At 43.1% G+C, this 27,204-nt stretch overlaps 1 protein-coding gene across 1 annotated transcript in view; it reads left to right on the top strand.

Annotated features, from left to right (window-relative positions):
- Positions 1–27,204, top strand: part of nalcn (sodium leak channel, non-selective) — a 72,937-nt gene that overhangs the window by 40,158 nt on the left and 5,575 nt on the right. Inside the window, 25 exon segments of the mRNA XM_071513358.1 lie at positions 9,589–9,725; positions 10,749–10,890; positions 11,163–11,236; positions 12,279–12,380; positions 12,489–12,558; positions 12,878–12,969; positions 13,156–13,278; positions 13,872–13,928; positions 14,606–14,726; positions 14,805–14,936; positions 15,731–15,898; positions 16,796–16,900; positions 17,633–17,702; positions 17,705–17,738; positions 17,843–17,963; positions 18,089–18,187; positions 18,296–18,389; positions 20,537–20,643; positions 20,745–20,819; positions 20,931–21,050; positions 21,195–21,263; positions 21,379–21,527; positions 21,637–21,730; positions 22,040–22,172; positions 22,962–23,077. Of these exon segments, the coding sequence (XP_071369459.1) occupies positions 9,589–9,725; positions 10,749–10,890; positions 11,163–11,236; positions 12,279–12,380; positions 12,489–12,558; positions 12,878–12,969; positions 13,156–13,278; positions 13,872–13,928; positions 14,606–14,726; positions 14,805–14,936; positions 15,731–15,898; positions 16,796–16,900; positions 17,633–17,702; positions 17,705–17,738; positions 17,843–17,963; positions 18,089–18,187; positions 18,296–18,389; positions 20,537–20,643; positions 20,745–20,819; positions 20,931–21,050; positions 21,195–21,263; positions 21,379–21,527; positions 21,637–21,730; positions 22,040–22,172; positions 22,962–23,077 (2,604 nt within the window).

The following is a 27,204-nucleotide window of genomic DNA, read 5'->3' as shown; positions in this document are numbered from 1 at the left end:
ACACCTTAGAGGATAACCTAAAACAGTCTGTTCGGCTGCTGCTGGTCCTCACAGAGTCACCTCATGACTCAGAGAGCTGAAAATATAAGTGCTGTGGTCGACTACTTCATAAAAACACAGTGACTTTAACTGACTTCTCCATGAAAATACAACTACTGTGGATTACACACACCTTACAACAAACTTTACAGATGTTACTATGAATTTCATATCAATGAAGTTACTGATGCCAAATTGACAATATTTATGAAACTCCACCCACTCACCCACACATTTTAACTTAATCCATTATTGCCTTACTATGCTCAGTGGAGCGCTAATGAAGCAGAGCAGCATGGATGGAGTAACCAGGCAACCCTCATTGATCCCCGGCTTCATATCATCATCAGGTGTGGTTTACATTTCCACCACCGTCACTCAATATATATATGCACCACTTCCCAGTGAGTGTTTTTTAATACTGTGTGTGAGCGTGGAGCAGCAATACCACTGCGTCTGCCCATGTTGTTGATTTGATAATGACATCATCAATAAGGCATGCGGCTAAAAACATCTGTCATCGTTTGCTGATTATAGCACAGCCTTTCAGGGGAATGACTTGCATCTGTCAACCCTGACAGACCATTTGTCTTGATTTGGTTTTTGGGTTGGTCTGAGAGTCGAGGCCTGAAACGACACGGAGAACACAGCGGCGCAGGGATAATCCCACTGTGATCAAGCAGATCAGCGCTATGAAATATCTGGCTGCTTTTGTGTGTGTGTGACTGGGCCGTGATGCGGGCTGTTGCCGGGCGAAACAGTCCTCAATCCGTGCATTGTAATCACAGACTGAGAATGGGGGTTTAATTTGTCATTTGCATTCAACACGCACACGCACACGCACACCCGCACACACACACACACACACACACACACACACACACACACACACACACACACACACACACACACACAGATACACACACACATCTGCTTGTGCGCACACGTACACACACACAGGGATCATTAGCAATTAGGGGAGCAAGGGTAAGTGGGGCTGCAGCTAATGAACACCCGGTTTATTCCACCATGCAGATGAGCCAGGAGCCAGAGGTAGCAGGAAGTACTTAATGACACACACACACACACATGCACACACAGGCACACAGAATTACACACACACACACACACACACACACACACACACACACACCAGTCCACGCTCCACTCATCAATGTTGATTAAGATAATGCATTTATTGCGTGAAATTAGGTTTGGTGGAAAATTTTAATGAAATGAAGCCAGAGACAAGAGAAAGGGAGACAACAGAGGTAAATAGAAGTGAAGGGAGGAAGCAGACACCCACACAAACACAAAATAGCCTCCCAGGTGTGATTCTGTTCTTAGCTGATGTGAAACACACCGGGGGAACTGCTTAGCTGCTCATGAAATATCTTTCCACAATGTTCTTCCTGCACAGCAGAAACATATTTTGAATTCACTGCCGCACCACCGAATACAATATGTCCCTATTTATTTTAGCTCGAATCTATTTTATTATTTACTCGATGGCCAATAGCTGCGTGAGATTTGAAAAGCGAGTTGGACGTTGCTGAGGAGACGGCTCCCTCCACCTTCCGGCCCGCCTCAGTTTCCTGCCCGTTAATGCTGTACCTTCATCTGCGGCGTCACGGGTCACTGGCCGCTGTGATGGGAGAGACTGATGCCTCCATCTCCGGTCAACAAATCATTCCCGCCTACAGCCCAGTGTCTGCAGGAGCAGAGGGGGGAGACTGATAGGGGTAAATGTTTATCTCTATGCCGGCAGATATCAGGCGAATAGAAAAAGGGAGTTTACCCCTGAGGGCAATGATGATGACGATGATTGTGTGTGTGTGTGTGTGTGTGTCTGCCTGTGCATGGGTATGAATTGTCGGTGCTGATAAATCTCCGTGTATTCTTGTGCACATACCCAATGTGTGTGTGTGTGTGTGTGTGAGTGTGTGTGAGTGTGTGTGTGTGTGTGTGTGTGTGTGTGTTTGTGTGTGTGTGTGTGTGTGTGCGCGGGAGTGCGTGCATGTGTGTGTGTGAGAGCAGAATGTTTGGCAATCAAACAGGTCCTCGGGCCAGCTAGATGAGTCATGAGGAACAAGTTGGGGAGAATGTTAAAAGGCAGAAAGTAGAAAGTAGAAAGCTCGACAGAGAAAGGAGAGAGAGTGGTAACGGCACAACCGCCTCGCCTTCATCGCCGGTCTATTTGCATTCAGCAGGCAGACAAACAGAAGCTCGAATCCTTTGCAGTGGGCTCACTGCGCTCTGAGACCTCTCACTCTGGGCTTTGACTTTTTCTCTCTCTCTCATAGTCTGCCAGATGCTTATGAGGGGCGTGTAGCTGTGAGTGTTCAAAAGGCCATGTCAGCTGAGGACATGCGCGCTGGAAAATGAGGGTCTGTTCATAGACACTTTGCATTTAATATCACCAATATCAGGAATCTCTCTATTCCCCTGTCTGTTTTTCTGCTTCTTTTTGTGTCTCTAGAAAGTGTTGTGATGTTTGATAACAACTGATATGATCAGAAAATGAAATTATGGATGTATGGATGTATTTTCTTTTCCTTCTGAGTGGCCACCACACACACAATCACACACACAGACATACACAAGCAATTGCTGTGTCTGCACATGCATGTGGCTCTGGGCTATATTTTACAGTAGTCTGTCCTTTGCTCTTCTGCACCACACTGACACCCACACAGGCCTTCAGGAAGGGTTTCCTCAGCACAAACTGGAGGAATATTGTAGTGGTGTTTAATATTTGATTCTGTGATTATCTGACTTCTTTTGCGAGGTTCAGTTTAGGGCTGCGGCGACGGGTACGGCAGACTGCTGTACTTCATAAAGCTATACCAACTAACCATACTGCCATCTAGTGCAAGGCCTACACATGTAAAATTTGAATTATGGTTTGTTGTTGTTTAAGGTTTTACGGCTCGACTAGACAAAATGTGTGTGTGTGTGTCTGTATTTGGTTGTGCGTGTCTAGTGCCTTAGAGTATGGCTATGTGTGCCACAGCTAGGGATCAGTTCTGGTATGATGGATGATGATGGATGACAGCTATCTACAATCCCCAGTTTGTTATCAGATGAACACACAGTCGCGAGGGAACACTCCCCCCCCTCAGAAACACATCCTTAAAGAAACGGGGGTGGGGAAGCCGCTGAGGGTGCGACCTGAAACCATCAGATTGCTGCCTCCGATGCTTGTCCGTCCCCTCGTCCCGTATGTGTCAGTTGAACGAAGCACGTCCGGAGTGATGGAGGTGGAGAAAGAGGAGGAAGAGGAGACGGCATGGGAGGGAAGGGAGGAGAGGAGAGAGAGAAGGGCAGAGGAAGGTTCAGTGTGGGTGTGAATGAGGTTTGGGAGGGGTAGTCGCTGCTCCACAGCTGTGACAGGAACGTACCTCGTCACCCTGGCAACAAAGGGGACAGATCGCTCCTCTCTCCAAATAACACCTGATTCTTCTCGCTATTGACGAGTGTGTTTGTATGTGTGTGTGTGTGTGTGTGTGTGTGTGTGTGATTCTTTGCCTGTGTGTCCGTGTGTATTCTGTCTGCTGTCTGGTTACTCTCGCGCCACGCTCCACCCAGCACATTTCACCAGGCGCTCAGGATTGGATATACATTTTGTATGAGGGACTTTAGTTTGGTCAAATGTGTTTTAGAGTGATTGTATTATGGCCTCCCACCGACCATTTTATTATTTATGAATTAAACTGAAAGCCTGTCCTCCATTTACGTGATTTAATGGACCAAGGATTCATTTGGGGATTTAGGGGGAGGAGAAGAAAGGCGAGGATGAGAGAGGGAGCAGAGAAGAAAAGAGCATGCTCCTTGGAGAATCCCAGGACAATGACTTCCTATCTCTTGAATGTCACCTTCAGTTTTCTACTGGAAGACTCTGACACTCCAGTCGCTGTGCCTGCCTTGTTCTAAAACTGGCATAAACAGACACACACACACACACACACACACACAGACACAAACAGGAATACAATCCCAGTTTAGCATATTTTTAAAAAATGCTTTATATATTTTTCAGCATTTTTGCACTTGGCTACAATCACAAAATCATGTCGTAATATTGGGACTGAACCAAAACCAAGTTAATGACGGAGGCAGCCTTAAATGCTTAAAGGATAAGGCCAGTGTTTTTTAATGCATTGCTTACCGTCAACAAATCCTATGAAAATAACAAAATCAGCAATGATTTTGTTTTGCCAGCAAATCTCGTCCATGTAGCTGGTGCCCAATGAAGCCATGTCCCAGCAGCCATAGAACACCATTGTATTAAAAAAACGATTAAAAACACGTCAAAGAGCCATGCCGCTGCTCTGGGCAGCACATTTCATCATCATGATGCACCGGGCCGGCGGACTTTTTCCTCAAACAACTTAATAAGCCGGCTGTAAACACTTTGCGATCTCAGGAAAGTAGTTCCGTAGCACCGAAAATAGTCCCGGTGTAATGAAGAATTTGTTCCCATTTGAATTTGATTTGGTAATAACTACAACAGCCTGACTTTTCATGGTAACAGTTAGTGATTTTTAAAATTGAAACTATGTCTTTGTGAGCTGTATTTCAAGGTTTTTAGCTTACAATTGGAGCCAATGACTTCCAGGTTGACGGCTAAAAACGGTACGTGGGAAGTCAGAAAGTAACGGGAGTAGAGCAAACGCATTGTTGATTATGTTATTTTCATAGGATTTGTTGACGGTAAGCAATGCATTAAAAAACACCGGCCTTATCCTTTAAGGAATGTGTAGCACACAAACCCTATGAATCTGTTAAACATAGGACTTTAACACACAGGTACACACAATCACACACTACATGGTTTAGGATATTGAAGGGAGGGTTGTTGCAGGGTGACGGTGGCTGGGTCCAGAGAAGTGGTGTGGGGAGTTTACAGCCTGTGTGGCTTTACAGCAGCTCCAGAGCATGGCTCATTACCCAGCTAATGAGAGGAGAGGGTGACCCTGCTAACCCGCTCTCAACTCTCCCTCCCCTGGGTGCTGCAGCTGGACCCGCCCAAGGCGCTGGGAGCCCGACCAAGACTGGGAGGGAAATGTAGGGCGCTAGTATTTTAGCAGGGTTGACATGATGTTTTGTCATTTCCAGGTTATGTGCTGTATATTTTGATTTTGACATAGATTATGGACTGTCTAGGAAGCATGAGAGAGAGAAACATACATACATGCACCATTTTCTCTGCTGCTCTGGTGATCAATTACTTTCTCACACCGTGGTCCATGATGGATTACACAGAATGCAAGGTTTTGGTGTAGCAATGCTAAAATGTGAATGCTGCGATCACACACACACACACATATAGCTGTTATCTGATGTTCCTGGAGAACGGCAGGCTCTAGTATCTGAATGGTGAAATACTTATGAATGCACGTCCTCCCACAGCCTCTGTGTCTTAGTGTGTGTGGGCAGCAGTTGTGTGGGCGGCCGTTCATCAGTTCCTCATTGTTCCATTGGCTATTCTCATATATATTCACACTCTATATTTGCATGCCTCTGGGGCACTTTTACAGGACTCCTCAGAGAGTTCAGAGGGGTTACACATTGGGAAAGTGTGTATTCACACTCCTAACAGAGTCAGTAGCTGGAGCTTGTGCTTTTATGAAGGCGTTATGCTAAAATGCACAAGTCTCAGATGGTGCATTTAGATGAAGGCTTTGGACTTTAGTAGTATTTTTGTGTACTGCTATTTCAGTGATTCCCTGCTTGTTCGCTGGTGAGAGGGGGGTTGGTTGTGTAAGGGCTAAGATTATTAAATATCAGCCATTTCCTAGCCCTTGTTACGCATGGTGGACACTGCATTTACTCGCATTGCAGACTGAGAGCTGAAGGATCTGTGAGTTTCATAAATCAAACAAATAGCAGAGGGATTTACCTTCAGATGGACAGATTGGGTTTGTCATTTTGTCAAGTGCAGCTCTCAGCATGCTATCAGCAAGGCATTCCCTCGCAGGGCTTCCCCCAGCTGCTCCTCGAGCTGTGAAGTAAAGGTGTTTCTAACAACATGCCTATCTTTTATGTATTTATTCATTTACAGTATGGAGCTAATACTAATTGTTATAATAATATTTGTTATTATTCATGGTTTTTATTATTTATTGGTTTGTTTGTTTGTTATAAGAAGTGACCACTATGTGTGAGGACTTTAAATATCAAGCAGTTGCCGCTGCAAAAGAGGAGCTTGTTCCCTCTTGGTCTTTCAAGCCTCTTTACCTCCCAGCTGGCTTTCACTCTATATCAGCCTCTTTCAAGCTCCTCAACTGAAGCCCTTTTGAGACTGAGATCATTATTTTTTCTCCAGGGTTCCTACTGCACTATAGCTATATGGTCGAATGTTCTCTGATGTCAATGGTCAACATTAGTCGTCTTCCTCTTGGCCTTGGCTAAGAAAGCTGTGGAAATCCCTAACGTCAAGCTCCCAGCTCAGCCGAGCCTGAAATTGGCCTGAATGGTAGGGAAAGCCGGGGCAGGTCACCTAAATGGCTCTCAAGGCAAAACACATTAGTCTCGGCTCCACTGCTACAGTGCCGAAGACTCCATCTGATCTGTGGCAAGCAGACAATGGTTTTGATTGATCAACCATTCACTCTGACACACAGAGAAACATGCCGTATTTTCTCCTGCCCACATGTGTGTGGACACACGCGTGCAGACACACGTGGAAACATGAACACACGTGTTTAACACACACACACAAAAACACACATGCATTTTCACATTCACAGGGAAACATGGTATATCTTTTCACACATAAATCCAAACACACATGCCCGCACACACACACACACACACACACACACACACACACACACACACACACACCACGGAAACATAGCAAATGCATTTCGACACACAGATGTGTATCCACATGCTACTGCACCACTTTCGGATTTGCGCACTTTCACACATGAGAAAGTCGTTTCTCTCTTGTATGGCATCATGTAAAGCCAGCAATCAATAGTGAGTGGATTGTGCTAGTATGTGCTCTATACCTGAGCTCTCGCTAATTCATGTGTGCCTTATCGATCCCATGTATTGACCAGGCTGGAGGCCCCATGCGTTAGCACATACAGTTAATAGTGATCTACAGCAACTTATCGGTACACCTCTGTGTTCTTGCTCACCAGGGGAACCTCTTACAGAGCAGCATTACACAACGTCAATACTCAACAAAACTATAATTTGGGACTAAAGCTGACTCTTTCTCACACAATTACTGTAAAATCTCTGGACATTATTGACCATGAGGTGTGAAAGAACTTCCCTAAATAAAGGAATGTAAATGGTCCATGGTTGAGTGCATTAAGGTTTGCTTTCCTAGGATAAATTGAAATTAAATGCAGTGCTGTTTTGCTTATTTTTTCCATGGTGGGTGAGTCCCCAGATGCATCTTATAAATAAATGAATAGATAAATTGAAGAGTATGAATAAGTTAGTTGTTTAGAACAACTGAGGCACAAGTGGGCCCAGCTCGCACTCTATCTATTTATGAGAGGAGATTTAGATAGAGATTATTTTGGATCGCACAAGCCTGCTCCTCTCCCTGCAGCTCCCAATTTTTTTCTTTTGGGAAAACGGAGAGGAAGGAAGAAAGGAACGAGGCGGTGAACGGAATGTGAAATTGAGATTGAGATTTGGAGAATGGGGCAGTCTTGTATAAAGACACACGGGCCTGATGGAAAACAAATTCTCTGAGAGGTGGAGGAAGGGAGAGACAGAGAGAGTAGCAAAGGGCAATAGAGGAGTGAAGGTACAGTAGGTTTAGCTGTAATGGGATGCTGCTGCAGATAAGGGTGTTGAGCTGTGGCTAAACTGTACACCTCGCTGAGTTGGCCCCATTGATTAGGACCTGTGGGACCAGCAGAGTCCATATTAATGCTGCATTGTGTGTGTGTGTGTGTGTGTGTGTGTGTTTGTGTGTCTGTGTGTGTGTGTGTGCGTGCGTGCATGCGCTCATGTCTGTTAGCATGCTTGTTTGTGAATTCGTCTGTGTGTAGCTTGCAGGGAAATTCAACAGCCAAATGTACAGGTACTATTTGAGATGACTGCAGCACTTTCTGCAAGTTTCCTCCAGCAAACTGCACTACTAGAAAGAACCTTACATCATGTATATTTTTTGGCCTCCTAAACTTTACTCACCGTTTCCAATGCTACACCGTTGCAGCAGACTTAAGGAGGTGTTGTTTTGTTTATTTTCAAGCCATATTAGCGTAGATAATGTTACATTGTACACCCACTTGTCTATTTGTATCTATCTCATCTGATCTATATCATCCCTTGACCTTTGTTTCATGCTCTAGGTTTTGAGTTCATAATACTGATTTTTTTTAACGCCTTATTTTACCGTAATTGTATATCTTATATTTCCTTGTATTTCTTTTTTTTCTAATTTTTTCTCATGCTCTGTCTCCCTTTACTACTTGCCTTTCCTACGTCTATCTTGGGATTCAGCGCATAGACAGAAAGCCTAGGCAAGCAAATACTGGTGCATAATTCCATCTCTCACAGTATGCCACTCACCCACTCAAGGCAGGAAAAAAAGAAAAGTACATACATTTTTGTTTGCCAGAAAAAGAGAATGGATAGAGAGATTACCATCCCTCCTTTGTCAGGTCCCCCCCTTCCCCCCCGGCTATTATCCCCTAAAAACGAGAGGCTGTTTCAACAGGACAAGCAAACAGAAATACCAATACACATGCACATAGAGGGAGGTGGAGGGACTTTTACACTAGTAGACAGACAGACAAACTGTATGGCAGACAGAGAGACAGGCGTTCACCAAGCCCAGTCAGTACGGCGGACGGCGGTCGGCTGCACTGAATGATAAGCTGCCGTTCAATATTGCTCCAAATGCAGTTGACTTCCAGGCCTAATCTGAAATGCATCAGGGTTATCTCCAGGCGCCCAGACAGAGAATACCTGCCAGGGAATTTCAATCAGTCCCCCCCATATGTAATTAAATGGAAATAATTGGTTTCATTCCCTTTGTCATCTCTTTTTTTAATTTCACCAGCGCAGGCCTGCATGCATGTTATTCTTGCCGTCATCACCTTTTCTTTCGCCATTAACCATTCCAAAGTAATCTTTTTTTTTTCCTTTTTTTTCTTTTGTTGCCTCCTCCATTCTTCTTTTATGAAAGTAAGTGGGATCTCATGCTAAATGTGCTTGTCTGTATGTGGTCTCCTGTGTGTGTTTTCCAGTAGGTAAGTGTGCTGCTGCCATCATCAGGCGGAAGCGTATAACTGCAGTCTTAGAGCCTTAATCATTTTTTTACCGTTTTGTACATAAATACCTTTCCAAGGATAACTTCATACAAGTCTCCAAATCCCACAACCTTACTTTTTCCCCACACTCGAGTTACCTGTGTCCTTCTCTCCCTTTGTAGCTAGTTTATTCTCTCTCTCCCTCATCCTCAACTGTGGCTGACTCTCCGCCCTCTATCTTCTTTGTCCTGCTCTTTCTTCCATGAGCTCATTCCTGAAATTGCTCTCTCTCTCTCTCTCTCTCTCTCCCCTTCTTTAGCTGAAGCAAAGTGAGGCCAACGCTGACACCAAAGAGAAGCTCCCTCTGAGACTCAGGATCTTTGAGAAATTCCCTAACAGACCTCAGATGGTGAAGATCTCCAAGCTCCCGTCTGATTTCACTGTGCCCAGGATCAGGTACACAAGCACAGGGAGACGCACACCAAGTCCACTCATAAAAAAGACCTACATTTCCTTTTAAAGTAATAGAAATAAGTCAATTTTGCTGCTCTCCATCAACAATTGATGTTATGTAATAGTGATTCAACCTATACCCAGTTCATGAAAGCTACTCTCACCCAGTGTCTGGTAGGTATTTCCTGGAAGAAATCACCAGGTGATCTGCAAGTGCAGTGCAGAAACACTACAGCAATGAGCGTTTAGCATCAAACATGTCAACAAAATAAAAAAAAAAACACATTTTGGATGGTCATGGATTACAATGGATTACCACATTAAGTTTGTTTGCTGACTCTTATCTGGAGTGGCTTATAATGAGTGAGAAGAACACTTTGAGGAAACACATGGCTATTGATGGACACATTGGCTGTAATGGAGATTCAAAGTGTTAATGTCTTTGTCCAGGCATCTTAGTCAGGGCTGGGATGGTGTGGAGAAAGAACAAGAGAAAATGACTGTATATTGGATCTGCTCATAGTAGATAGTAACCACTGTTATTCTGAGAGTAAGCCTATTGTATGCTGTGCGGTGTTTAGCAAGAGAGCTGAACTGTATCCAACACAGAGGACCTCATAATCAATTTCATCATTTAGAGGCTGATTAGTGCACAGCGGGGGCCTTCGCTCCCCCAGACATCCCCCTCCGCAGCCCACCTGCTGGGCTGATGCAGTGATGGTTTAAGACTAAAATGTTTTGCAGCTGAATACGCGCTCTGTCGTGTGATTTTACCCAGGATGGTTTGGAGTTATGAGGATATGATTGTGATTATCTCTTTTTTTGGTAGGTGTATGGACACATACAGCAGGAAATCATGCATTACAATCCAGTTCATATGAAATGTTCTGTTTGTATGTGTGTGTATGTGTGTGTGTATGTGTGTGTGTGTGTGTGTGTGTGTGTGTGTGTGTGTGTGTGTGTGTGTGTGTGTGTGTGTGTGTGTTTGTTTGTTTGTGTGTACACGTGCTTACGCGTGTGCTCCAGAGAGAGCTTTATGAAGCAGTTCATCGATCGGCAGCAGCAGGACACCAGTTGTTTGTTCCGGCGTCTCCCTTCCGCCTCGTCCTCCTCCTGTGACCACTCCAAACGCTCAGCCATTGAGGACAACAAGTACATCGACCAAAAGGTACGCACGCACACACACACACACACACACACACACACACACACACACACACACACACACACACACAGCCCACAGAGAGTGGCTGTAACGATGACAAATCCATCTCCACGGGTATATATATCAACCATAGCAATAACAAATACAATAGCAAGAGCAAATTGTACCTGGTGTTTACAGTGGTGTGTGTGGTGTGTTTGGTGTACTAGATTTAACAGACTCCAAACCAATGGACTCTGACCTCACTTTCTCGTAACCAGCGTGTGTTCTCTCAGCTTCGCAGGTCAATATTTAGTATCCGAGCTCGCAATCTCCTGGAAAAAGAAACTACTATCAATAAAATCCTCCGGTAAGACAAATCTACACCTCAGCTCAAACAAATCCCCACTTTTAGCTGTGAGTTGTTTGTGTTGTTGTGTTATTTACTAGGAGATTTCTGACTGGTTCATGGAACACGCGCTACTGTTGGAGACCCCCCTAAGCAAACTGATCTGATTAGTATGCGCCAGCCATAGCTCATCCCAAGTCATGAAATAGATCCCAGTCTTTGTGTGGGTGAAACTAATAATGTGTGTGCATATTAGATGTAGCATTGCTGTAGCAGCACTCTGCTGCTGCTCTCTCTCTCTCTCTCTCTCTCTCTCTCTCTCTCTCTCTCTTTCTCTCTCACACAAACAACACACACACACACACACACACACACACACACACACACAGACCCACTTCAGGCTCATTTACTGTTGCGATTAAGCAAATGGATAATTTGCTGTTTAGCATGGTGGAGCTGGCACTAAATGCAGATTAGCTTGCCCGCACCGTGTCCAATCTGGCTTACTCTGCCTCTCCCTCCTCCTTTACTCAATCTGAAAGACAGACAGCATATCAGTAGTCATCACACGTTCCGTCTGGCCCGTCATCTTCCTCACACACACACACACCAAACACACACTTAGGCTCACAGTCTCACCAACACATGCAAACAGACACACAGTCAAAATCACTCGTGCATACTTTTTGCCAGTAAACAACTAATCACCCAGAGTGTCCATAAATAAGGCGGGTACACACACTGTTGATGCCCACAGTGTCGTTAGCTCAGTTCTGGTACATGACTCTGCTATTAGCCAGCACAGGCAGGAACGCCTAATCACACACACACTGTCTAATGGAATGATAACAGGATTGGAGCCTGTTTGAAACTGACAGCCTGGATGGCTGCTCTTGTGGGTGTAGAATGGTGCATCACAGGCCAAAGAGAGCTTGTTAGTCATGAAGATGACCAGATCTGTCTGTTTTGAGATTGCCAGCTGGTTATCTCACTCTTAAAATGACAAAAAAAAATCTCTTAAAATGTCTTTTTGTGATGGGCTCTTTGTGTTTGTGTTTCCCAGGGCTTGCACCAGGCAGCGTATGCTGAGTGGATCCTTTGAGGGCCAGCCAGCCAAGGAACGTTCCATACTCAGTGTGCAGCACCACATACGCCAAGAGCGCAGGTCCGAGACTCATGCATGCACACACAAACACACACACAAGTGCAAAGACACACACTGCAAGATACCTCTGAGCCTTTTCTCTCATACTCTGCTCTCTTCTGTCTGCAGGTCTCTGAGACATGGTTCCACCAGTCAGAGGATCAGCCGGGGGAAGTCACTGGAGACACTCACCCAGGATGTAAGCATACTGATGAATAATTTTGTAATAATTGTACACACATGCACACACACACATGCACACACATTCAGTACACATCTACAGTACACATCCAAGTGACAACCCTTTGAATATAATCGTAATCTGTCCGAATTCTTCTGGCACCCTGAAATAGGGGAATTGTTTTCAAAAGAGATTGTGGTTCTTTATCCAATATTCCTAGAAAGACATTTAAAGCAGAGAGTTTGCACATTAACCCCATAGTGTTTTGTTTCACAACTAAAGGAATAAGGGCACGGATCTTAATCATCCATCCTCATTGTCTCTTCTCCTTCCCCAGCATTCCAGTACAGTACGCTACCGAAATGCCCAGAGAGAAGACAGTGAGATCAAGATGATCCAAGAGAAGAAGGAGCAGGCAGAGATGAAACGGTATTCACACACACACATTCACACAATGTCAACTGCTGATCTAATTTCCTGACAAAAAAATCAAGTGGTTCTAGAGTGATTATAGAAAATCCCCATCCAGCTAATGTTCATTGTTCATGTCGACAGTCATTCAGTGTAATTGATATACATTAATTGGTGTGCGTCTCCGTCTGTGTGGTTGAGCAGGAAAGTCCAGGAGGAGGAGTTGAGGGAGAACCATCCTTACTTTGACAAGCCTCTCTTCATCGTGGGCCGAGAGCACCGCTTCAGGAACTTCTGCAGGATGATTGTCCGCGCTCGCTTCAACGCGTAGGATCACTCTTTTATCTGAGCTGACAGATATGACATACAGTAGATGTTGTGTTAAAGCTGTACTAGGCAACTTCGCACAGCGGCGGCTCCAAATGGCAGCAAAAGGAAGATTTTTAACTTTAATATCCAGAAACGATGTAACATGATGTCAGGAAACTACACACAGAACGCTCATGTTTACCAACCCAGCCGGTCTGTGATGCTTTATACCAAAGGAAACCAAAAGGGACGAGAGAGGAAAAAGATCAAACGTCCAGCTTTCCGTGGATGCAGCGCTGCTCACTGCTGTTTAGGAGACAGTTTGTAATTCATTATTAAGTTTTGATTTGTTGCTTCGTGTTGGGGGAGAAGTGACCATACCAGACACCAGAATTTCATTTGGGCAAATAGAACGAATCAATTATGGGGGAATGGGACGCTCTTCTCTGTTGCTGCCCCACTTTGTGATTTCGGCTGATAAGACGTCTCTGCTTTTCCTGGTGCAGCTTTAAAGAAATCTATGTGCTAACCAAACAAATGGGATCACAGATGTGTGGCAATGTTTGTCAAAATGTTGACAATTTATTTAATTTATATGAATTTATATCTAGATCCAAAACTGACCCCATAACCGGAGCAGTGAAGAACACCAAATACCACCAACTTTAGTAAGTCTGATGAATTATTGATTTGTTGCGTTTCTATTGATCTGTTCATTCTAAAACAGTGGATTACTGATTCATTCTGCGGGTTATTACCTGCCTGTTGTGCTTCCCCAAAACTGTGGTGAGGAATGAAAATTGTGAACTGTAAAGCTGTGAAATAGATTTCAGCCATTATGCAACCTGATTGTAATTCTGCAAAGCACCGAGTCTGATTATTAAAGTGAGAGGCAGTCCTTTCTATCAGATACTGCTGGTGCCGGGGGATTTTTACTGACATCCTGCTGTAGGGGAGATTGGGCTATACACACACACACACATACACACACACGCACACGCACACGCACACACACACACACACACACACACTTGCGTACATACTCTCACTTTCTGAAACCTCTCCCCACATTTTTTATCTTCTGTTCTGTCCCTATTTTCTCTCTCTCTCTCTCTCTCTCTCTCCCTCTCTCTCCATCCTTCATTCTCACTACAGTCCTTAAATGATCCCTGAGTGTGGTGTTTCAAGTCAGCTAACTGCTGGCTCGACCTACTTAAGCTGATAATACGCCATAAGTCTTATTGCCCTGTGTAAATTCTGATAAATCTCCTGTGCTTGACTGTGTGTGCGTGTGTGTGTGTGTTTTTGCATGTGTCTGTGTCTGTGTCTGTGTGTGTGTCTGCAGTGATCTTCTGGGCCTGGTCACCTATCTGGACTGGGTGATGATTGTAGTGACCATCTGCTCCTGCATCTCCATGATGTTTGAGTCCCCCTTAACCAGGGTCATGGAAGCACCCACACTGCAGGTAATAAGATGGATGGATGGATGGATGAATGGATGAATGGATGGACAGATGTTGACAGGCCCATGCTCTGTGTTTCAGATCGGGGAGTATGTGTTTGTGATCTTCATGAGCATCGAGCTGAACCTGAAGATCATGGCCGACGGTCTGTTCTTCACGCCCACGGCTGTCATCAGAGACTTTGGAGGAGTCATGGACATCTTCATCTACCTAGTAAGAAAGGCTTCTTCCACATCTAATCTAAAAAAAAACGCCTCAGTTCAGTTAAACCTCCATTTGATACAACCGTGCTGATGGAATCGTAGTGGAAAAAGTCTCTGGAGGTAAACCCTGTTAGATCTCGTACGTTTTATTTAAGTAGGTCTGAGTTCTTTATGTTTTTTTCCCCCAAATCTCTTTAGGCTGATGCAAGGTTTAGTGAATCACACGAGGCCACGAGAGCTGTGTTTGATTACATCTCTGGCTAATGAGCATCTGGCTGTACTTGTGAAGATTGCCATTTAATGACTATAAACAACTTTATTCGGTTTGGATGCCTCACTACCATTATTTCATTTCTTGTGAGCTACCAGTTTTTTTTTTATTTAGCTTTTCAAAATAACTCAATTTCTTGTATGCATCTAATTTGCATATAGATTACGCAATGGGGTGCGCTGCGAGGTAGAACTGGCTTTCAAGGAACTGGCACTTAGAGCATGCTGTTTAGTTTTGGGATGGGAGATGGATTTAGTTTAGGTTCGGCTGCATTGCAACAGAACAGAGCATCTGTTTTCTGGTAGATTGTGATACTTGGAATGAGATTCTTTCAAGCTGCTGATTTAAATCGAAATTAACTGAGCTGAATTATACTGTATTAACTTAAAATGAACACTGTGACATGAACACATGGTAAGATCTGTGCAATATGGGCAATCCTGCAGGATGTAAAAAAAAACTTGTAATTTGTTCTCATTATTTTTAGTCCTCCCCTCACCCTAACCCCCTCTCTCCCCTTGCTCCCTCTGCAGGTGAGTCTGATCTTCCTGTGCTGGCTGCCTCCTAACGTCCCTCCTGAGTCTGGGGCTCAGCTGCTGATGATGCTGCGCTGCCTGCGCCCGCTCAGGATCTTCAAGCTGGTCCCCCAGATGAGGAAGGTGGTGCGGGAGGTTCTCAAGGGATTCAAGGAGATTTTCCTGGTCAGTGACCATGTGCGCATACACACACACACACACACACACACACACACACACACACACATACACACACACAGACTGTCCCATACAGACAGGCATGCACAAATCCACTTACGCTACACATACCCACATCCACACATCCACATATACATACACATGTGCACATACACACACGCACACATACATTAACTTAACACATATTGTATCAATAGGTTGTGATATGCCTGGAGTTTGCATAGTGAACTGGAAGCATTTAGCAACTGATAATGTTAAAACTGCCAGATAATAACTCAATAAATCAAAATGTAATAAAAAATATTGCTCTAAAATGAAAATGTAATAAAACCTGATAATGTAATAAATGTCCAAATAATTTAATAACATCACATTACATTAACCAGTGATTATTATTTCATAAGGCGTGTAACATTTTTAACTAAAGATGTAAGATCTTGAGTTATTATACTCTTACAAGGTATTACATTATAAGTCAATAGTATTACATCATAAGTTAAAAGTGTGTTACACTACAATATTACACTGCTGTGTAATATTGTAAAAAAAAAAGTAAATTAACTGTGAATTTCTTGCATTAACAGGTTTTATTATTTATATGTTCAACCCATTTAGAAAGACATTTTTATTACATTTTAGCAAGTTATTACATCGTCTGGCAGTTATTACATTATCTGTTTCTACACAGCATGACTATTCCTCTCCTCCACGGCAGCCTGCAGTGACTAGTTGCTGACTCTCTGGGTGTGATTAGGATTCTCTTAACTGAGGTCTAACTGCACTTCCAGGCTGTCTGGATCCTTAGCTTGCCCTCTAATCCCTCGGGATGTTGAACAGTGTGGGAAAGCCCTGTCTGCCTTAAAGTCTTGACTGATTCTCCTCCAGGTTTCCATTCTGCTCCTCACACTAATGCTGGTGTTTGCAAGCTTCGGGGTTCAACTGTTTGCCGGAAAGCTTGCCAAGTGCAACGACCCCCATATCCTCAAACGGGTACAGTATGAACCATGACCTGCCCAATCCCTATTTGGAAAGCTTCTTTATAGTGCCATGCTTGAATGGTTCAACATAGAACCTTTTTGGTGCTTTAAAGAACCTTTAAGAATGCTTGAAATGTTGCAAATCAGTATTATTAAAAGAAGAACCACACTGGGTTCTCTATTTGGATTTTACTTTTTTAAAAATTGTATGTCCCGCCACCACGGTAGATGGTATGTGGGACTTTATGTTGTGATGGTGGTGTCTCTGTGTGTGTGTGTGTGTGTGTGTGTGTGTGTGAATTCACATTCTTGTGAATGCAATAACTCAAGAACAATACATGACAGAAATGTCACATTTACACCACAGGTTCCCCCTATAGACTAGATGATGTGCATACATTTGCATATTAATGAGGAAAAACAGATTCTCTTGAAACTAATATAACTCCTTAATGCTTTAGGATACGGAGCTCATATTAATACCACCCATGTGTTATGTGATGACAAGTATGTTGACATAGAAATATTTGCTAATTAGCATAACTGGTTATGTTTAATATATCATAGTGATTATGGCGGAACTTCAGGCAGCTCAAGTGCCTGTTGTTGCTCCTCTGAGTCATTCTGTTTCTATATAGATTTACTACCCTAGACCTTGAACAACCCTCCCTTTTCTCTATGTAGTGCTTGTGCCAATGCTAGCTTCATTATGTGTTTCACTGTTGAAATGTGTGGTTGCTTGCAGGACGACTGTCACGGTATATTCAGAATAAATGTCAGCGTTTCCAAAAACCTCAACCTGAAACTGAAGCCTGGGAGAAGAAGCCAGGTTTCTGGGTTCCTAGAGTCTGGTACGACTGTCTGCTTTTGAAAAGTCTGTGTTTTTATTACTGCTTGATTTCTGATTTTATTTCGACAGCAAATGATTTATATTTTCATTCTGTCTGTTTCCCAGGGCCAACCCTCGTAATTTTAACTTTGACAATGTGGGCAACGCCATGCTGGCTCTGTTTGAAGTGCTGTCACTGAAAGGCTGGGTGGAGGTCCGAGATGTCATTATTCACCGCGTCGGACCGGTACCGCACTTGATCCTACTTTCCCACCCCTTCCATCAATCTCTCCCATTACTGACTCCTGCATTAATATAAGCCAGTGTGACTGTTACTCAAGTCAGTAAACATATCAACATCTGTGCCTGCAGATCCACGGCATCTACATCCATGTGTTTGTGTTCCTGGGGTGTATGATCGGACTCACTCTGTTTGTGGGCGTCGTCATCGCAAATTTCAATGAGAACAAGGTAAGAAGCCTCACAGATCTCTCTCTCTCGATCGCCCGTCTGCTGGCTACAGGTTACAGGATTACAGCAGTGTTGTGGTCTGGTGTGTGTCCTGTCTCCCGACACTAGGGCACCGCTCTGCTGACCGTAGACCAGAGGAGATGGGAGGATCTGAAGAGCCGGCTGAAGATAGCCCAACCTCTGCACCTGCCCCCACGCCCAGGTACTTATATACATAGTACACACACACACATACATACACACACACATACATGTACGCACAATCCATCTGCGTCTGCGCATTGTTAAGCAGCACCTGCGTGATTAAGCCCTATTTAATGAGGCCCTGTTTTGCCATTGAGGAGTGGTGCTGGAGGGATTCATCATCCACCACGGTGTATTCATCATCCGCATGATGGCTGGTGGCAGTAATGAGAAAACTCTGAATAGGAAGACAGGCGATAACCTCGACGGCTCAGACACTGAATCATGCATGCCACTGAAAGTTTATTGACTGAGTTTATTGAGTTTCCACACCTCACTGGAAGTAAACTACTGTCCATATCTGCATTCAGTCATTTTTTATTGGAGGGGGGGAGGGAGTAGCCTAATAAATGTTCTTTGCTGAGGCTACGTTCATTTAATACACAAACAAACCCTGTGTTCCTATCAATCACGTTTCAACATGGGGATACGTTCGCACGGTTCCTTCTCCATCTGTGATTGCAGCGGTGAGAATAGATGAAGAGGCAGTGTGGGGAATAGCCTCCGCCATACTGCTGTCCGTACAGTTCAGTCCCGGAACAAACAGAAAATCAATGGCTTTAGTTTTAGCCGGCAGTTCTGCTGACACCAGCAGTATCAGCCTGACTCTGATCCACATCCAAAGGCCCTCGGCACTGGTGCCACTCACTCACTACTGGCAGACCATAACAGCAGCGAGCTGGCTGAAACTTGCATGGCCTTACTCAAAGTGCTTGCAAGAAGTGACTCAAAGGTCAGCTGTCAGACATAATCACAATTCCATATATATGCTGTTGCTAAATTTCCGCTTTATATTTATTAGATATTAAATCTTCATCTCTCATGTGAACTGTTCATATTTCTCAGGTCTAGGTAGAATCTTATCTAGACATACAATATGAGCTCTATAAATGACAATATTATTGCTTGCTGTAAAAACTGACAAGTGTGTGTGGTCAGGCAGGTTGTTTATCAGGGAGAATCCCCTTTGGTAAGGATAAAAGCCGGGAAACACTGAGTCGAACCGGGAGAATACGAGCTAGTCATCATGACTTTATGGACCAAATAAAGATGTCCTTGGAGAATCACGCTGTCCCTTATCATCACCTCCTCTATCAAATAAAACCTTTGCTTTTTCATTTAAAAAGACTTCGTCATAGGAAACACTACTCTAGTCTATTAATCAAGTGAAAACTAGCTTAGTGCTAGTCACATGCTTGCCAGCTGAGAGCATCTTGGTAAACAATTAAAAATTTTCTATAATAACAAACACCGCTATTTTTGACCACTGACTATCCCTATGTATTGAAAAGGCAGAAAACAAAGACAATGTTGCTATCATATTCAAGTGCTTTCCCTCATCGACCAAATGTGCTTACAATCCACAAAATCCACAACACATTTGTACTCTCAACTACAATTACTGCTAGGAATGGGAACACAAGTAGCCAATCCCAAAGAGTTTCTCTTTGTAAAACTACTCATGACTCCCTACATCAAGTATTTGTAATAATAATAAATAGTTACATGGAATAATCTTTCTTTTTATCATGAAATCATTCAAATAAAATGGCAAACCTATTATCAAAACGCATTTTACAATCCATTGTTATACATTACCATCTTAACACACCATGAAAATGACTCCTCTACAGAAAGAAATGTATATGAAGCTTGCACATACAGTATACTGTATTACTTGTAGCACTGTGGGGCGCCATGTCACTGATAGTATGTAATGCCCAAGTAGTCAATCAGCGCCATCTGCAAGTCAGTAAGGGTTACTACCACTGGCTCAAGCATGTGAGAGTTGGAGTAATCAAGACGGCCATCAGCTGTCCTCTGAAGATCACTACCGCAGTCAGTTCAAACACACACAGATCAACATCGACTTGATCGAAATCCAACAGACGCCCAACATCTGAACATGTAGATGCTTGCCAGCACTGCTGCCAAGTATTAAAAGCTGATAAAAAAAAAACTGTGATGCTTACGCTGGCTCTTCCCTTCCTAATTGCCTGAAAGTGTTATGAAAGTGCATAAATTGTGCATAATCTCCATAGGGACTGGTTGGTTGTGCTGCTGTGTAGGTTTCAGTAAATCTCTGGTTTCCTATTTCCCTGACAGAGAATGGGGGTTTCCGGGCCAAGATGTATGACATTACCCAGCACCCTTTCTTCAAACGGGGCATCGCTGTGCTGGTGTTGGCACAGTCAGTGCTGCTCTCAGTCAAGGTAAATCCTCATCAAATGCATCACATCAATTCACTGATGTGTGTTCCTATGAATGTTTGTTAAAATCATTGTACATGTTTGTATGTATGTGTTTTCTCCAGTGGGACGTAGACGATCCAGTGACGGTTCCCCTCGCCACCATGTCAGTAGTGTTCACCTTTATCTTTGTGCTGGAGGTGAGCTTGTTTTCCTGTCTCTATTTGGGAACCGCTTCAAGGTTCAGTTTAGATTTCATCCTCTGGATGTAGACATTTGTCTGATGTTACTTGTTGTTGGTGTTTACCCAGGTGACCATGAAGCTGATAGCCATGTCTCCAGCGGGTTACTGGCAGAGCCGACGCAATCGCTATGACCTGCTGGTCACATCACTGGGAGTCATCTGGATCGTCCTGCACTTTGCCTTACTGGTTAGACGACAGTCACTGACATGCATACATACACACACACAGACACACACAATACAGCTATGAGAATACTGACTCACTCAACATTATGAGAATATTATACTCTCCCAAATAAAATGAAGATTAACATGTAATTTCCCCCCCTAGAATGCATATACCTACATGATGGGCACATGTGTGATTGTCTTCAGGTTCTTCACTATATGTGGGAAGCATGTGAGTATATATGCCCACAAGAACATACTCAGTGCACTGTATTTTGCCATGGGATAATGTGTATTGTAACAAAAATATATGCTTCTGGGTGTGTGTGTGTGTGTGGCCTACTTAGGTGACATTGAAGATGCTGCTGTTGACTGTGGTGGTCAGCATGTACAAGAGCTTCTTCATCATCGTGGGCATGTTCCTCCTCCTCCTCTGCTATGCGTTCGCTGGCGTTGTTCTCTTTGGAACCGTCAAATACGGAGAGAACATCAACCGGTAAGGATTGCGTTCACTTTTTTCACGTTTATCTATATAGTAGCTTTCCTCCCCACACAGCTTCATGGAATTGCCTGACTCTGTGTGTGTATGTCTCCCCTAATGGCAGGCATGCCAACTTCTCCACAGCGGGCAAGGCTATCACCGTCCTCTTCCGTATTGTCACAGGGGAAGATTGGAATAAAATCATGCATGACTGCATGGTAAGATGACCCATGGGTCCAGCACACGCTCACATCCACTGTAACAACATCCACATGGCCAAAGGAGTAGACCATCATTTCCCTATCCGGGGAAATATAGAATTTATATGGCGTTCAGTGTTTAACATCACATTTTATGGTACATTTGGCACGTTATATGTGGTACATTTTATAGTGGATGGTCTTTGCTACGATTTAATGAACCCTATTTTTCCATCTGTGTGTCAACCTAGATTTTTAATGGGCCAAGTTGTACTGCAGAGGCCCATATGTCGATGTGAGATGTGTTTGGGTTGTCTCCTTCCCCAGGTGCAGGCCCCATTCTGTACCCCGGATAAACACCGCTACTGGGAAACCGACTGTGGCAACTATGCCGGAGCCCTCATCTACTTCTGCTCTTTCTATGTCATCATAGCTTACATCATGCTCAATCTACTCGTGGGTCAGTATGTGTGTGTGTGTGTTCGTGCGTGCGTACATGTGCACATGCGTGAAAGCTAGTCAAATGGAGAACAATATCCTGTCTCATCAGCGAGGCCTATATTTCATTTCCTGCCGTACGTGACGCAAGCCTGAGGAGCTCATAAAGCACAATAAGCCTTGTCATCTCTCCCAGGACGGAGTTTAACACTGTTATTACGGCTTATCATCGGCATAATGATCAGACCCCTCCATGCAGAAATTATTACCTCTCTCCCATGTCAGAGGCCACCTTACTGAAAGGGAGAGAGAGAGTCAGAGAGGAATGGAGAGGGCATGTGCAGAATCAAAATGAGCATGAGTTCTGGATGTGAGCCAAGGCCATCTCTTTCTGTTTTTTTTAATATGATCTACAGCGTGTGTATTCTCCTGGTTTTATGGACTGTTGCACTGGTTGATGAGGTGAGTGTATTGAGAGAAGACAGGACCACATTCACTGTCCCTGGGGTTACAGTACTTAACAGTCTGGTTAACAATCAATCCATCATTGTTATATGATCCATTTAGTCACCCAGAACAACATTAGCCTGGGCGCTAACTCATGTCAACTGCTGTCATCCTGCCAAATGAGTACTTAGCCCTCCAGAAAGCTCAGTTACAGCTGTTAGAACAACTCACATTGATTTTGATACAAATACAGACGATTTGCGATTCTCAAAATGAAAACAATTTCAATGCTACGTAGATAGTGCTGTTTTGTGAGAAACAATTATTCAGTGAGTCTTAATACCTCTCCCGTGTGTTGCTGCAGCCATCATCGTGGAGAACTTCTCTCTGTTCTACTCCACTGAGGAGGACCAGCTGCTGAGCTATAATGACCTGAGACACTTCCAGATCATCTGGAACATGGTGGATGACAAACGGGAGGTGAGAGAAGAGGAAGGGAAGGGAGGATGAGGAGAGAGCCGGGGGGAGAGGATGATGGTAGTAAGAGTACATTAAGGAAATAGAGCTATAAGGATATAGAAAGATAAATGCAGGACAGGGACTAATGAGAAGGGGAAGAGGGAATGAAATGTAATGGGAAGAGCAAAGGTAACTAGAAAGGTGCATTTTCTGGAGAAAATGCGTGTGATTGCTGAGAGTACAAACTGTTGCTTTTGACAGCCCACACACGCCCACACACACACCTGACTGTGTGTGTGTGTGTTTCTGAACATAACTGACCGTGGATCGTCTGTTCAAACTGAAGCGGCTGACACAAAGTATAATATGTGAATGTAATGTTAAAACTGTGAGAAATGTGGCAGTTTAAAACACTTATGTGAAGGAGCTGTAATGAGTGTCCCAGTGATAAATAATAATGTTAGAAATGCACTAAAATGTAAAAATTGTGAGAAGAAAAGGGTAAGCAAATATGTGAAAGACACGTTAAAATGGAGAAAAGTGAAAAGATGAGAAGTGTGTGTGTGTCCAACAATGTGAGTGAGAAAAGCTGGAAGGTACTAGTAGTATGAAGAGTAGGAAGAGTAAGAAGGCTTATAAAAGCTGAAAGGTACAAGAAGTATGAAGAGTAGGTATATATTCTATAGAAAAAACAGAAAATATGAAAGTGACAAGTAATAATGTTAGAAATGTACTAAAATGTAACAGTACTAAGAAGTAAAAAGGTATAAAAATATGTAGTTGGAAGACCTAGATGGCTAACAAACTATCTCTCCTGATAGATATTGTACTAAAATGTAATAATACTAAGAAGTAAAATGGTATGAAAATATGTAAAAGACATGTTGAAATGGAGAAGAGTGAATTACGCAGAAGAGCTGCATGTGTAAGAGAGCAGCAGTGCAGCAGAAACTAGTGTGAAATAGAGTGGAAATGTTCTAAAATGTACTAAAATGTAACAGTACTAAGAAGTAAAAAGGTATAAAACTATGTAGTTGGTAGGAAGAGTAGGAAGGCTTATGTGAAAAGCTGGAAGGTACTAGTAGTATGAAGAGTAGGAAGGCAGTGACAAGTACTAATGTTAAAAATGTACTAAAATCTAATGATACTAAGAGGTAACTAGAAAGGTGCATGGTTTGAACATTCTGTCCATTGACTCCCATTGTAAAAACAGGTACTAAAAAGTTGAATAGTTCAAAAAGTATAAAAGATATAAAAAAGTTGAATACATGTAATAATGTCCTCAACATGCTGAACAGTTTAACATTTGAATGAAGTTTCTAGCTGAAAGTATGAACGAGTAGTTAGAGTTCAAAAAGTGCTGACTTTGAACATTCCATCCATTGACTTCCATTATAAAAAAAAAAGTGGAAAAAAGTAGAATATCTTAAAAAGTAGAATAGATATAAAAAAGTTGAATACAAGCCGGCATGTTATGTCCTAAACAAGCTGAACATTTAGAAGTTTGAATGGAGTTTCTAGCTTAAAGTATGAAGTAGATAGGTGCCAAAAAACACGCTGAAGAAAAATAATAAAGCGCGAGAAGATTATACTTGTGATTGCTGACTCAGCAATCCCACAATAATCCAAACTCATTTTGGTCATTCAATCGGAACCAATCAGAACACGGCTTCGCTTCGGTACGCTTCCATTCTGACCGATTATGACATCATTGGAGCTGGACTGTGCTCTACCAATCAGAGCCTGTCTCTGCTGCACTGATGACATCACAATCAGAATTCTGGCGTTTGGGCGCAGCAGCCCAGGGGATAAAAGGCCGCGCTCGACGTCTTGAGCTTCATACCTTACCTCGGTAAGGTATCCTCCCCTGGGCGCTGGTAAAGCTGATGCTTGGACCGCGGCAAGAGGCTCTTTGGGAACCTTTTTACACGGCCCTAATTTCGCGTCTCGTTCGCGTCCCGCTGAAGGTGCGGTCTGGCAGTTAGCGATGGCGTTTCGTTGAAGAGGTGGTGGTTGGTACGAACAGACGTGGTTCGCCTCCCGCTGAAGCTAGCCTGCCAGCCAGGAGCCTGCAAAAGATGGTCTGACGGTCGCGATCGAGGTGCGGTTCGTGTCCCGCTGCACCTGCCAGCTGCTCTAAAGAAGTGGTCAGGCGGTTAGCGGTGGCGCTTCGTTTAATGCTATCTTATCTTATCTAATCTTATCCTATCTTATCTAATCTTATAAAGTTGTAGGCCCTTGTCAAAGTCCACAGTAAGAGCTTTACCAGGGGCTCCAGGGAATGCGGTGGGTACCGCTGCTGCTGCTGCTGCTGCAGCAGTACTTTTAAGCCGAGTAGTATTAGTCAGTAGTGGCAAGCAACAACACTGCTGCTGCTGCTGCTAGTACTACAGCTGCTGCAGCAGTGTAGGCCTAGCAGTGGTAATTCCAGTAGTTCTCATTACAGATATCTGAAATATTTTAAAGTAGCATTTTGGCTAGTCATAATGTAATGAGCGATATTGTAAATTAGCATTTAGGATATCTCTCATTACATTATGACCAACCAAAATGCTACTTCAAGATATCTCTAATTACATCATTACTAGTGAAAATGCTAATTTAAGATATCTTTTTTTACATTATGACTAGTTAAAATGCTAATTTAAGATATCTCTAATTACATTATGACTAGTCTACTTGAGGTATCAAACACAAGGCAGAGTCCAGTTTGGGATGAGGTTGGGATATGACTGGCATGCTTGGTGATTGATGACATATGTGGTTTCGATAGTGAATGTCCTGCATCACAAACAACCTGAATTGAACAACATTGAACAACTGATTGAAAATTAGATTAATTTTGTTTTGTATTGCCCACATTACCATGATTTACGAATGAGACTGTTTAATAAAGTGGAGCACAATGAAAAACCAAACAAAACATGGATTGTCATGGATTATCACTTTAAGTGCCTACAAAAAGTTGCACATGAGACTCATGGGTAGAGCCTTGCCAGAAGTTTAAAGGCCTAAATGACTATGGATACCTTACACAATGCATTGATACTGCAGACAATTCTTTCTTGAATACTAGAAAGGTGCATTTTCTGGAGAAAATGCGTGTGATTGCTGAGCATGCAAACTGGTGCTCTTGACAGCCCATAGTAACGAATACCTAGCATATGTGGTAGGCACGTGTGTGTGGGCGTGGGCATGTCCGTGTGCATGTGCGTGTTTCTTAACATGACTAACCGTGGATTGTCTATTCAAATTGAAACGGCTGAACCAAAGTATAATATGTGTATTAATGTTAAAACTGGGGGAAATGTGGCAGTTTAAAACACTTCTTTGAAGGAGCTGTAATGAGTGTCCAAGTGATAAGTAATAATGTTAGAAATGTACTAAAATGTAACAATAGTGAGAAGAAAAGGGTAAGCAAATTTGTAAAAGACACTTTAAAATGGAGAAGAGTGAAAAAATTGTGTGTGTGTGTGTATCCAACAACGTGAGTGAGAGAAAAGCTGGAAGGTACTAGTAGTATGAAGAGTATATATTCAGTAGAAAAAACAGAAAATACGAAAATGACAAGTAATAATGTTAAAAATGTACTAAAATCTAACAGTACTAAGAAGTAAAAATGTATGAAAATATGTAAAAGACATGTTGAAATGGAGAAGAGTGAATTAAGCAGAAGAGCTGCATGTGTAAGAAAGCAGCAGTGCAGCAGAAACTAGTGTGAAATAGAGTGGAAATGTTCTAAAATGTACTAAAATGTAACAGTACTAAGAAGTAAAAAGGTAACTAAGAAGTAAAAAGGTATCGTTAGTAGGAAGGCTTATGTGAAAAGCTGGAGGGTACTAGTAGTATGAAGAGTAGGAAGGCAGTGACAAGTAATAATGTTAGAAATGTACTAAAATCTAATAATACTAAAAAGTAAAAAAGTATGAAAATATGTAAAAGACATGTTGAAATGGAGAAGAGTGCATGTGCAAGAGAGCAGCAGTACAGTAGAAACTATGGCACGGTGGCTCAGTGGTTAGCACTGTTGCCTCACAGCAAGAAGGTCCTGGGTTCAAACTCTGGTCCGTCCCAGGTCCTTTCTGTGTGGAGTTTGCATGTTCTCCTCGTGTTTGTGTGGTGCTCAGGTTTCCTCCCACCATCAAAGA

This window comes from Centroberyx affinis, unplaced genomic scaffold (assembly GCF_046629955.1).
Source record: "Centroberyx affinis isolate AG114_WGS23_722 - 3 ecotype Tasmania unplaced genomic scaffold, CSIRO-AGI_Caff_v1 ptg007038l_1, whole genome shotgun sequence".
NCBI lineage: Eukaryota > Metazoa > Chordata > Actinopteri > Beryciformes > Berycidae > Centroberyx > Centroberyx affinis.
This window is presented reverse-complemented; position numbering and strand designations above follow the sequence as displayed.